The sequence below is a fragment of the Primulina eburnea genome, chromosome 14 (assembly GCF_022965805.1).
Source record: "Primulina eburnea isolate SZY01 chromosome 14, ASM2296580v1, whole genome shotgun sequence".
Taxonomy (NCBI): domain Eukaryota; kingdom Viridiplantae; phylum Streptophyta; class Magnoliopsida; order Lamiales; family Gesneriaceae; genus Primulina; species Primulina eburnea.
In genome coordinates this window covers 27,323,662-27,336,402 of record NC_133114.1, presented here as the reverse complement: position 1 = coordinate 27,336,402, position 12,741 = coordinate 27,323,662, and the positions used below count along the sequence as shown (strand labels likewise).

The 12,741-nt window shown below is 32.6% G+C and overlaps 1 protein-coding gene and 1 long non-coding RNA gene across 4 annotated transcripts; one reads left to right on the top strand and one right to left on the bottom strand.

The window, feature by feature from the left end:
* Nucleotides 1-3,693: 3,693 nt before the first annotated feature.
* LOC140812183 (uncharacterized) lies at nt 3,694-8,551 on the top strand. 3 transcript variants are annotated; one of them, XM_073170398.1, is made up of 7 exons: nt 3,694-3,714; nt 3,794-3,853; nt 5,266-5,318; nt 5,845-5,936; nt 6,009-6,267; nt 8,039-8,183; nt 8,306-8,551. In XM_073170398.1, exons 4-7 carry the CDS (start codon nt 5,853-5,855, stop codon nt 8,322-8,324), a joined length of 507 nt encoding a protein of 168 aa, XP_073026499.1. In that variant the 5' UTR covers nt 3,694-3,714; nt 3,794-3,853; nt 5,266-5,318; nt 5,845-5,852; the 3' UTR covers nt 8,325-8,551. The 3 variants fall into 3 exon arrangements, with proteins under 3 accessions (XP_073026499.1, XP_073026501.1, XP_073026500.1); XM_073170400.1 differs by lacking the exons at nt 3,694-3,714; nt 3,794-3,853 and adding an exon at nt 4,618-4,636; XM_073170399.1 differs by lacking the exons at nt 3,694-3,714; nt 3,794-3,853 and adding an exon at nt 4,645-4,792.
* A 2,663-nt stretch (nt 8,552-11,214) lies between these two features.
* LOC140812184 (uncharacterized) lies at nt 11,215-12,586 on the bottom strand. The gene is made up of 2 exons (XR_012113619.1): nt 12,393-12,586; nt 11,215-11,841 (listed from the first exon to the last, which is right to left on the bottom strand). It is a non-coding gene; the product is annotated as an uncharacterized lncRNA (long non-coding RNA).
* Between the last annotated feature and the right edge of the window lie 155 nt (nt 12,587-12,741).

The window sequence follows — 12,741 nt, the reverse complement described above, 5'->3', positions numbered from 1 at the left end:
CCGTCTCACAGATTATGATCCGTAAGACGGTCTCATATGAGACACACTCACAGATCAAATGTTAATTCTTCAGAAAAACAATCTTCTTGGAATTCAAATTTTACGTTTGGAAATCTTAAATAAGTTATAACTAAATTTTGGTATATTTAGAGTAACTTTAATAATTAAATCATCAAGTCTTAGATATTTAAATAAAGCTTTAACATTTGGGTCAAGGGAAAAAATGACTTTAAGTTGTGTTTTGATTAATAAATTTCAAATTCATAAATTTCAAATATATTTAAAGGTATTTTTGATTTTTTAGAAAAAAAGACCATAAACTTCAATTTTATATATTTTATATTTATATAATGTTTCATATTAGTTATGATGAATTCCAAGTTCGCTCAATAATTACTGTATTTGAAATTCATTATACTTTGTGTAACAATTTTGTAAATAAAAAGATATATATTCATGATTTCATCTATTATTTCATTATTAACAATAAAAATATAATTGAATTCCACATATTTCAAATACATCCATCTAAATACAATCTTAGTATTTTGAATATTTGAATTGATGCTATAGCTAAGTGTTTAGATATTTCTTATGTTTAATAAAATATTAATATTATAATTGGAAAGTTTCAAAAAGTATCCCTCAATAATTATAATACATAGGAAAAGCATAGAAATGTATATTATTTGTTCGTAAGTAAATAATTTGGAGCATGATTGAGTTAGAGTTTACTAAATCATTGTGAAATGGGATAACTTAGGTTTTAAATTGTGAGACTTGGGGGATTTTGCTAAGTATTTGTAACTAAACTAAAGGTCTCGGGTGCATACACTCTTCTTTCTACATCATTTTGCAAAAACTCTACAATAATGGATTTAGATGCATATTGTTGTTATTGGTGCTCTATTATTTCCTCATGTGTTGGAATTTGGTATTTTTGTCGTGTTTGGTGATATTCTGGTTGATATGTATGTAATGTGAGTCACTTCTAATTTTTTGCGAGTCAAAGTATCGCAAATGAGTATGCATGAGTCACAACTTGTTTAATATGGTCAACATGTTGCATGACATGGTTTTGTTGTGGACGTTTTGTTATATTATGTATGTCATATTAATCACATCTGGGTTCATGTAGATCAAATAGTTGCTTGTGAGTCACCTCTTGTTTTTTTCTGATTAACGTGCTGCATGATTGGATCTTAATTTGTTATTCTGTTTAGTTTTGTCTGTCATGTGAGTTACATCTTACTTTTCGCGGGTCAATATACTACACGTGAGCATGCAAGTGAGTCACATCTTGTTTCATTATGATCAATGTGCTGCATGAAAGAGATTTTGATCTAGATTCTATAATTATTCGACTCTTTCTCAATTCTGGCATCAACTCTGTATGTGTAATTATTATTTATCATTGTGAAAGATTTTGCCGTACTATTGAGGTTGAAATAATTACGGTCACAACCCTTTAATTTTACTTTTAGTCCAAGCTCATAATTAATTTATTATCATGCCCTTACTTAATTTAAAATTGGGAAAAAGAATTTTTTTGTCCAATAATTTTATCGTTTTTGGGTTTTAGTCAATTAACTTTTAAATTTTTTATTCTGATCCATGATATTTTATTTTTTCATTGTTTTTGTCTATTTTATATTTGGGTGGCCAGTTTCTGCCAGAAAAAAGTGACTAGGCGATAGCTGAAGCTTATGTGGATTGAAAATGAAGGATTCCTTGATTTTTTTGTCACTTAATGTCCTAATCATTTTTCTCATAATTTTTATTGTATTTACATGTCCAACTCGTTAAAGGAAAGAGGGAAAAAGGACAAGTAATTTCCCTCCATATCTCCTAATACCAATAATTCATGTATGTATGTGTGCATTTGACCCAAAATTTATCTTCTTCTCGCAAATTTTAACCAAATCAGTGTCATTCTTGATCCATCTAAAACCATCGTGTTCAACATTTGTGAAAGCCCTCAAAGGTTGTTTAACACCTTCCACTACAAAAAAAAACGGTTGGACAGTAGCGACGGTTTTTGAAAAGCCGTCCCTATATAGTGACGGATTTTCATAAAACCGTTGCTAATATTGCGACTGTTCGAACAAACCTTCGCCATTTTTTGTGATAAACTAGCGACGGTTTATCAAAAAACCGTTGCTAATATTGCGACTGTTCGAACAAACCTGTCGCCGTTTTTTGTGTCGGGTTTTTTCAGCGTTGCCTTTGGTGATGTTTATATTTAAGTCTGTCGCCATATTAGGAGACGAGTTTTTACCCGTCGCTATGTGCGACGGTATATTACAAGACCGTCGCAATATTAGGCGGCGGTTTTAGTATACCGTCGCTATTAGCGATGGGTGTGCGCAAACCGTCGTCGATCTTGATCAGCGACCCTTAGTTAGAATCAGTTGATATTGACGACGGTTTAACTCAAAACTGTCGCTAATGGCGATGTTTTTGAAAAAACTGTCGCTATGATTCTTATATATATTAAAAAAATATTAAAGAGTATAAATCATAGTTTCTTGCTCTTAGATGAGCAAACATTTTATAATCTTTTCCATGATACACATAATACTTTAATAATCAAGTTTAGTGAAAAGAGCTTTCGATTGAGATAATTTTTATAAATAATATTTGGAGAAGTTTTCTATGAAAAAATTTATAACATTTATATAAGTCATGGTTCGCCGGACTTATAAAATTTATAACGTCCGCGTCACGGCAAGAACGCCCGTCTCGGAACGGGAACGACCATTGGCGTTCCAAAGTTCCACGGCAAGTCGGTGTTGGACGTCATGGTTCCGAGTATAGATCTTCAAGTACAACCGATAGTTCTACTGTGTATCGTGGATTCTGATACTATAATCGTCGTGACGAAATACTATTACAAAATCAGTCATCCCATTCCAATGATCTTTCGTCATCTCAATCTAATCAATATCCCTATGGACAATCACGTCAATATTCAAATGATCAAAATCAATTTAATCTACGAGATACTGATGAAGAATATAACAATGATTTCGCTCCTCTACGTCACTCGTCATGGTATTAGCTTTGGAATATTATAATTTTTAGTGTGTATTCCTTATTGTGCTATTATTGTAAAATAATTTTGTATTGATATATTAATTTGTAATAACTTCATATATTTTATTTTTTATTATGATGTAATTTATATTTAAACTTTTTTACCAATTTTTTGAATTTATTAATTTTTTTTCCGCAGCCGTCCCGCAACATAACATTGAAATTGGAACAGCAGTTATCGTTCCAAGCACCACAACCGTTCCGGCGAACCATGGTATAAAGAATATTTAATTTTTTGAGAGGAACTGTAGCTTTAAATTAAGCGACGGTTAATCTCCAAACCGTCGCTTTTGGCGACAAAATATAAGACCGTCGTTATTAGCGACGGTTATAAAAAACCGTTGCAGATCTTGCTAGAGACGACGGTTTAATTCATAACCGTCGCTACAAGCGACAGTTGTCGCAAACCCGTTGTTACGGTTTTATATACACCAACGGTCGCTACAGTTTATATACCGACGTTTGCATCGGCGACGGTTTAAAAAACCGTCGCTATTGGCGACAGGTTAAATCAAAACTGTTGCTAATGGCGACATTTGTAGCCAAAACCGTCGCTATTATTTTATATATACCGAGATTCGCGATCTTTCTTTACGCGATTTTCGCCTTTCTTCTCTGGTAGTACGAAACTTTATCAATTTTTTCGTAGCTTCGGTTTTTTTATTTTGTATTAACATTTTTCGTATTAATTTCATAGATTTGCTCGTCGGTGTGATCTTCCAGTGTTACGTGGATCTGCATATTTTCGCGCACTCAGGTTTTTTAAGCATTTTTTATACAGAAAATTTAATATTTGCATAGTACTCTATTTATGAATTTTAGGGTAGTAGATTATTAATTTTGTAAATCATGTCTGGGTTGTTTTTTACTTAGATAGATTAAAACCGTCGATTCATTAAGTTACGGTTTTTTGAAAGACCGTCGTTTAATAAAGCGACGGTTTTGTAAATAAACGTCGCTATATTAGCGACGGTTTATGTAGTGTTAATGTTCAGTTACCTCCTTAAACTGATCTAAAGCTCATTCATTAAATAAACTAATATACCTATGCACGCGTTGCTTGTTTGTAATATTTTTTTATTTTGTTTATATTTAAATGGTGATCAAAATGTAATGATAAGAAATAGTTATGAAATATACTATAATTTTGATATGAATTACAAAAATAAATAGAAAAAGAAAGATAAAAAAGTATGAATTGAACATACAACTTGAGTCTTACATAGGAAAGTAAGACTCTATCTGGTAAGCTACATATTTCTTGCATTAAAGTTTGAAGACTTTATTAATATATATAATTATTAAAACAGACTATAATACCAAACGTTAGTTATTTTAAATGAAAGAATTTCATTAAAAAAATATTATATTGTAATTACACTAACAAATTCACTCGATCTGCTTCAATTCAGCAATTACCTTAAAATAGCAAATAATTAAGTTTTTTCACAAAAGAGATAAAATAACTAAACTTATGTAGTATAAAAGAAATATTAAAATTTTTGACATTTTACTTAATTAACTAGTCAAGCAATTTCCGGTAAAGTCGGAGACATTTTTTGTTAAAAAAAAACAGATTCTAAAGTAAAACCTTGGAAGTTGAATATTATGTTATGCCCGTCTGTTCCAGCAGTTGAGGCATTTATTAGGATTCACGACATTATTAGGATTCACCACAAAGGCCTAATTTATCAAGGTAATTTCACAGCGCTTATTCAAATGTTTGAAGACATTATGCATCAACTGCTACAAGCCTTCTTATACTTTGAAAGAAGATACTGGAAATTATTTGATCATCCGTGCAGTTTGCTTTTGTTAAAGGAAATTAAGAGCTAACATATTACCTCATATCATATCTGCTTGTATAATATATTAATATCTATGCATATTTTCCAGTTAGTTGTTGATTACAGGAGAAACCTATTGATTTTCTTCTTACTATATTTTAAAATTGGTATTTTTGTTTATAATTTACTCAGTTTATGCTAGATGGGTTGGACTCCTGTAGGCAAAAACCTATGTTGTGAATTAGAGTGAGATCAATTGCTTTTCTTTGCTGCATTATTGAAATGTTCGTAACTGTATGGATCGACATTGAATCGATTTAGAATTTTGTCATTTTGTGTTTCATACCCTGTATTATATGTGATAACGAATATTTTGTTGCAGGTTCTTACATGGTCAATTGGTCCCCTAATTTACAAACGGAAGTTTCTGATTTGGTATGCCAGTGCCAGTCTCATGAAATGTTTTGGTTTCTGTTGTTAAGTGATGCCTATTATGTTCAAAGCTGTCCTCTTTTCTTGTCTATGCTTGTTCTCTCATTGTTTCTGCTGTTAAGTGATGCCAGTCTCATGAAATGTAAGATTTTTTTAAAAATAGACTACTACCCGAACCAAAGGGTCGGGTTCGAGTAGTAAAAATACTGCCCGAACCAGAATCCGGCCGGATTCGGGTAGTAAAAACACTACCCAACAAAATTGGGTACGCAACCCAAAAAACCCCACCCGTGCCCGCCTCTAAATTGAAGAATATTGTGTTTTTGGTGTAATTTGAATTTTTATTATAAAGTTTTTTAATCACGCGGTTTATTAGTAGAAGAAACGAAAAAAGAACTATTTATGGGCCGTAATTAAATTCGAGAAGCCCTAGCAATTTTATAGACTTGCTGAAATCCTTGAAGATAAAGAAAGTGTTGATTTTGGCGATTTAGTGAGGCAATTGACAACGGATTGATGAATAATTTAGGACGCATAATGGACGAAGCAATGAAGCAGTTCCAACAGGGGCTTGCAGAAGTTGAGATCGAAGCTGAAAATCTTCTATTGGCGCGTCATGAGGTACTTGGAAATTACCTAATACATCTATTTTTTCAGAGAAGAAGGCTTATTTTATGATAATGGTGGTTGCAGTTGGTTGAGATTGATAGAGTGAGAAATGGTAATAGGGAAGCCTTAACGGCGCTAAGAAAGAGGGCTAGAACGACAAAGGCCAGTGTTCCTCTGCCTTTCGAGTCGACGATGAGGGATATCGAATCAAGGCCACTGATTAAAGAGGTCTGTGCGACCTGTGGTGATCACAATTCGAGGGAAAAGACATGGTTTATGTTCCCCGGAACTGATGTATTTGCCACAGTGCCATTTCACGCCGCTCATACCATTTTAGAGACAGGTAGTTGTGGATCCTTTTGGCAATGAATTATTTGTTATAATAGTTTCGTGTTTTTGGAGTGAATTATTTCATCTTTTAAGATCGATCTCAAGTTATTCTACAAAGTTGTGACTTGTGTTTTTGTTTTCCATGGTATGGATTTTTCAAACTAAGGAATATGAGTTACACAGATTCGGGAGATTAGAGCTGTTGTTTATTCAACAGAATTTCTCCTTGCTTAAAACATTAGAACAGAAGTAAAATACAATTAAAGCCTTAAAAATTTGCCTACTACCTACCGAACTGAATGGGGTTTTTTTTTTTCACCTCCCCTGTACTTGATGTATTTGACGCTTACCTCATTTTCATGTTATAATTTTTGCACTCGATGAGGGAAGTGTCAAATAAACAATGTACAGGGGAGGTCAATGCAAATGACCCGTGCTGAATGGAAAAAAACTGGCTGAGTGGAACATGATTGAATGGCATGATCGACTGAATGGTTCTTGCTCGTTTTCTGGTGACGCAAATTGGAGATTTTTTCTAGTTGATGGTACTTCAGTAGGCGGCAGTAGCAGCGTTTCATTCGGCATATGATTGATGGAGGGAATAAGTTAGAGAAGTGTGGAAGAAGAGAGAGTTGTGTGGCATTGTGCAGGGATTTTCTTGTGGACATCGGAAAGACCTGCACTGCTTCTCCCACTTGGATGCTCATATCATCAATGACAAAGAGGAATAGAACCTAGTGGTAGGGCAGTGGTGAGGAGATAGAGCAGGGGGGAGGGAGAATAGGACTTGACTGGTGACTGGGAAAAAAGAAGATTTTGGGTCAAGACAATTGGGCTGCCATTCAATTAGGGTAATCTTGGTATATATGAGAGGAATTCTTAATGGGGGTTGACTTACAAAAGAAAAGTAAAAGAGGTTAAGAATCAAGAAATTTCTTTGTTAGGCTCATTTACGTAACTATACCTAGTAATTCTCTCATGAAATTTGAGCACCAAACACGTTTACATCAAAATCTGACCTGGAAACAATAAGATGACATTTGCTGATGCAAGGGTTATGTTAGGATTTGCTTCTTCTAGGGAGCTGACCTCCTGGAGAAATCAGAAGAAGAGGCTTCAAATAAAATTGGATAAACTAGAAAGACACGATCACTTGAAATGAAACAGCAACATTGGCCTCATAATCGGTGAAAAATGGAAAAAGATCAAATAGATTGCTGGAATAATATTGAGGGTGAACAATCATCATTAGGACAATTATGATCCATGGAACAAAGCCTGATGTATTGCATACTGAATAATACCATCTAATGACTAAATTTTCGAATTTGTTCTTAGCACTTGACTGTGTGAAGTGTTTTCTTTCTAATACTTGGGGATAAAGGAAGGGAAGATAACTTCTGATAGTAGTTTGTGTTACGGTTTGTTGGAAAAAGCTTATTATGTGCTTCAGGAATCCTGGGGACATAAGGAGATAAAGCTGCCATGACAAAAGAATAATTTTAATCGACAGACATTTTAATAAAATATGATGTCCCAGTTTCTATAGGCTTTACATGTATATTATATGAGCGTAACTTAGTACTTCCTTTTCTTGACCATCTATTTTATCGCCAAGTCTTGAAGGAAAGTATGTTCATGCTGGATGTGGTGTTTCTAAGCATGCCATTTAACATATTAGTACTTGATTCTCATCTTTATTGGCTGTGATTTCCGACATTACTTCAGTGCTAATTGGGCTTCTTGTTCTTCTTCCTCACTCTGATGGTTTCAATATTTTGTAGATCAAGCTCGCCTTGATTATGAATCTAAGAAACTTCAAAGCTATGTGAAAGAGAAATCCTTCTTAATTTCAGAAAAAGGTGTTCTTTCCGATAAAATCAGTCCAGGTGTGTTGAGATCTCTAGTGACCTTGTCTGACAAGCCGAAGTAAGTTCTACTCTAAAGATTAAGTTTTACTCAGTAGCAAATCTTTAGCATCTCATCAGATGTTAACATCTTTGTCTCAATGTGAATAAATTATGGTTACTTTTTTGGTTGTTTTGATACAGGATCATAGAGAAAGATTGATCCATTGCAGTTGTTCTATGGACTTGAATTTTCCTGATTGGGTACGTTGATTAAATCTAAACGTCCATCTTCTCCTTTTTCTTCTGTTGTTTATTCTTGAACCAAGGAAATTGAGTAAGCTTCAATCTGTCCCCCTGAGGACATTATTGAGTAAATACTGTAACATTTGAATGTTTCCAATGTTATCTTATCTCGTGTGTAGACCATTACACATACCATTACACTCATGTGTGACCTGTCTATATTAGGATCCACTTGTCTTTTTCTTGCTACCCCAGCGATCTGTTATTGCATGCTCATGGCTTGTGACTGTGTGGCATGATCTATTTTCCTTCGGAGCTGTGTTTTTTTTTTTTTTTTGCACTCTTTAAGTCCATGGTGGCGTATAGACCGGTATAAAATTAGAATACTGATAAATAATAAATTTATTAAACATGTGCTCGAGATTTATTATTATTTTTAATTACGACGATGGTAAAAATAGAAACGTTATAGTTACATGATGACTATCAAATTAAATAATAGTAAAAATAAATAAGTAAAAAAACTCAAGGTATGTGCATTATTGCATTTTCCATCATTTTTTGGCGAGCTTTGATGAGAGATTGGCATTAACCGTTGCACGTTGAGATGTTTTAAATTAGTACGAAGGATTTTAATTCACAAAAATTAATATGATATACGAGATATAATAGAATAATTGTTATTTAATTCATTTCATTGAAATTATTTTAAATTTTTTAAGTCATATTTAATTTATTTTAAGGGAGGAAAAAAAGAAAGAAAGATAAAACCGCAAAATCTTTGTAAACCTTTTTTGTAGCCTAAAAAATAGGTCAATCTATATTATACTAAAAGTAGATTTATCCGGATTTTTTTTATAAAATAATCATCAATCATTTTACTTCAAAATAAAAAATATGAGATCCATCAATTTTTTTTTTTTTTCAATAATCATCTTATACAAACATACCAAAAATAAAACTTTCGTTATAACATAGACTCGTCCAGACAACATCACCGTCACAGTCTCTTCTTTGAACAACACCACAACATCAAAATTAATAATGCTCTTCTAAGTGGACAATTAGGGCTAGGGCTAACAACCACGTGTCAATCATATAGGCATGCCACGTATGTGTAGGCTGTGAGTCACATTTTCCGCCACAAAAACTCTATTGGGTGAACTAAGAACCTCAACCAACAAATGGAAAAGAGGAAGGAGATGAATCTTTTAGGATAAGAAAACCCGGATCCGATTTGTTCGGGGAGTGTATAAGTATAAAAATCGGGTCTCGAGATAGATACAATAACAAAATTTGGACGTGTAAGTATATTTTTATATATACTTTTATAATAATAGGACAAACTACATTTAACAAATTTTATCTCATCTTTATGTTTATACGAGCATGTTTTATAATATTTGGTAACGAGAAATAATTTCAAGAAGAATGTTTCTATTAATTAATTTGATGTAGTTAATTTTGCAATGAGAGTCTTGATTTGAATTATTTTGTTTAATTTTTTTATGATTGTGTCAATTAAAAATCAGACATATCGAAATAAAGTATACATATAATTTTTTTTATATAATTTGGATATTGGTAAATTGGATATATGTTCAAGTTCTAACGAGTCGAAGAGAGTAATTGTCTTAAAACATTTAACAGGTCGGGTACCAGGTCCTTGTGAAGCCGCCCTATTGTCATTCCTAAATATGAAAAAACATACGTATATTATCTTAGAAAAAAAGATCTATTGGAATATTTATTAAATGATCAAAGAATCTATATAAAATTTTCCTTCTATTATATTTATTATTTACCTCAAATAATCGTTTTACGTATGAAAACACAAATTAATATTTTGGGAAATTGAATTTCAGTGATATATGTATTTTTTTAATATAGTTTCGGTCATTTACATTATTAATTTAAAATTTGATTTTAATCATGTATTTTTCGATTTTAATATCTTTTTAATGAGAACGTTGATTTGACATTATATATATAATTGCAAGTCACATTATAACATAAAAAAGACTATTTTTTTTATAAAAAAAAACACAGTGGAGTAAAATTTAATTTTTTTATAAAAAAAACACAGTGGAGTAAAATTTAATTTTTTTATAAAAAAACACAGTGGAGTAAAATTTAATTTTGACACACAATATCAAAACCATATATATATATATATATGTGTGTGTGTGTGTGTGTGTGTGTGTGTGATCCTATATATATATGTGTGTGTGTGTGTGTGTGTGTGATCCTACCAAAAGTGTAATTTTCATCAATATTTTGACATATTACGTTATAGGAAGAACACGTACTATGAATATTTCACACACATTTGAAGAAAAAGTCGAGCTAGTCGATCAAACAGGCCAAGCCATTGTAATGGGACACAGACAAAACCCTTGTAAAAATAAAACTTAGTCTGTCGATATTATAAAACATCGTTAATTAATTACAATTAAAACATTAATTAATTAATATTTGGAAAAAGAAACGTGTTCTTTTAACATTCCACCAAGTTGCTCTAAATAATGCAAGAGGGACGTTGGATGTGACACGAATGTATTCAAATTAATATATAAAAGTACGTAGTCAATTGCGATTATTAAAGCTAAATACTAAATATAATTTTAACAATATTTACTTATATGTATATACTTTGAATGTACATAGATAAAAATCTTGAATATATTATATTACAAATAATCGTATCATACGTCATTCATGAAACTCGTTTAAAAGTGTATATTTGTAAACGATGAGAATAATCAATCTGTGTATCTTCTTCTAAAATACTAAAGCTACAAATAAAATTTGCCCTACTTTTAAAATTAATCGTAATTTTCATTAGAAATATTGTTAATATGCATGCGTTAGATATTAATCCCGTACTAAATTACACTTTACAAATTAATTTAAATTCACACCTCGATTATAAAGTTCCAACTAAATTATATTATAAGTTTAATACATGTCACGATACAACATTGATATCTATTAAATGAAACACCAAAATTAGGATAACCCCTAAGCTATAGTAATATTCTATTTTCATGCATTGCGATTTATGACGACCACAAAAACTTTTGTGATATGATCTCATGAATAACGATTTATGAGATCGTATCACAAAAGACTTACTAGGTATGTACTTTACGTGACCATATATCTTAAATAGTAAAATTGGCGTGCTTCCTTGATTGAATTAGCACATAACATCCTTGAGAAGCTTATACCTACGGGTGGCGGGCCGAGGCGACGTGATTTTTCCTGCGGCGGCCTTCTCCGTGGAGGCAGTAGTCCTGCCATCGTGGCGAACGTGTTGCTTGATTTTATCGCCGGAATAGGGCGACCGCAATTCATTGGCATGCCCGGATTTATAACTTGTTGAAGTCGTTGAAGAGTTTGCACTCCTTGGTGATGAATTCTTTTGGTCATATTGGCACCAATCGCACACTTCAATAGGACCCGCTAGTTCACTGTAAAAGTTGCTGCAGTACCTATCACACATCCATCCACAAAATAGATATCAGTACATATTATTTTTTCCGAGCAGTCGAGAGTTGTAATTACTTGATTAGAAAATGGATTAGACGACATAATCACACGGGATTTCTGTAATTATAACAATTAAATATGTCTGTGTCACTGTGTGTGATCAAGTCAGAATGATGAAGCTTGATAAGCTAGCAATGATGTATATCTAAAATAGTACTTCATTCCTTTCCCTACCAGATCAAAACCATGTGCTATCAAACGAGAATATTGTTTTTGTAAGAAAATATGTCAGACAAATGGGAAAAACAATCAAAACAACTATATAAAAAAAAGGGGGGACCTGAAAACACCAGCAGTGAGCATCATCATATTTTGATCAATCGGGCGAGTTTACTGAAAGTGAATGTATTGCTCCCGACAACAGGAAAAAATGTAAATTTCTTGTTTTAAAATAATGTGAATGATTTCTGGGATTGCTCAATCTGGACAAAAAAAATATGTGTGTGTGTGTGTGTGTGTATAGAGAGAGAGAGAGAGATGGAGGCGGACGTACGAGTGTTGGAAGCGGTTGCGACAGCTTGAGCAGCGGAAGAGCTTGTCCTGGAAGCCGACGTCGCCGCACATAGAGCACACAGTCTGGAGATCCACCATTTTTCTCTGCTCAGCTGATCGATGAAGAAATATTTAGTTATATATATATATATATATATATAGGTCGTCGGAGGAAGAAATTAATTATGCATAATATACGTGGTTTTTTTAGTCGGTGAGGAGTCTCTCTGATATTTATAGTCCCACATGAATTAAATTAAAAAATAAAATATAGAATTGGCTGTTAATCTATGTGGAAATATTATTTATGATGCCGACCTGAATAAGAAAAATCATATCACACAGTCAAT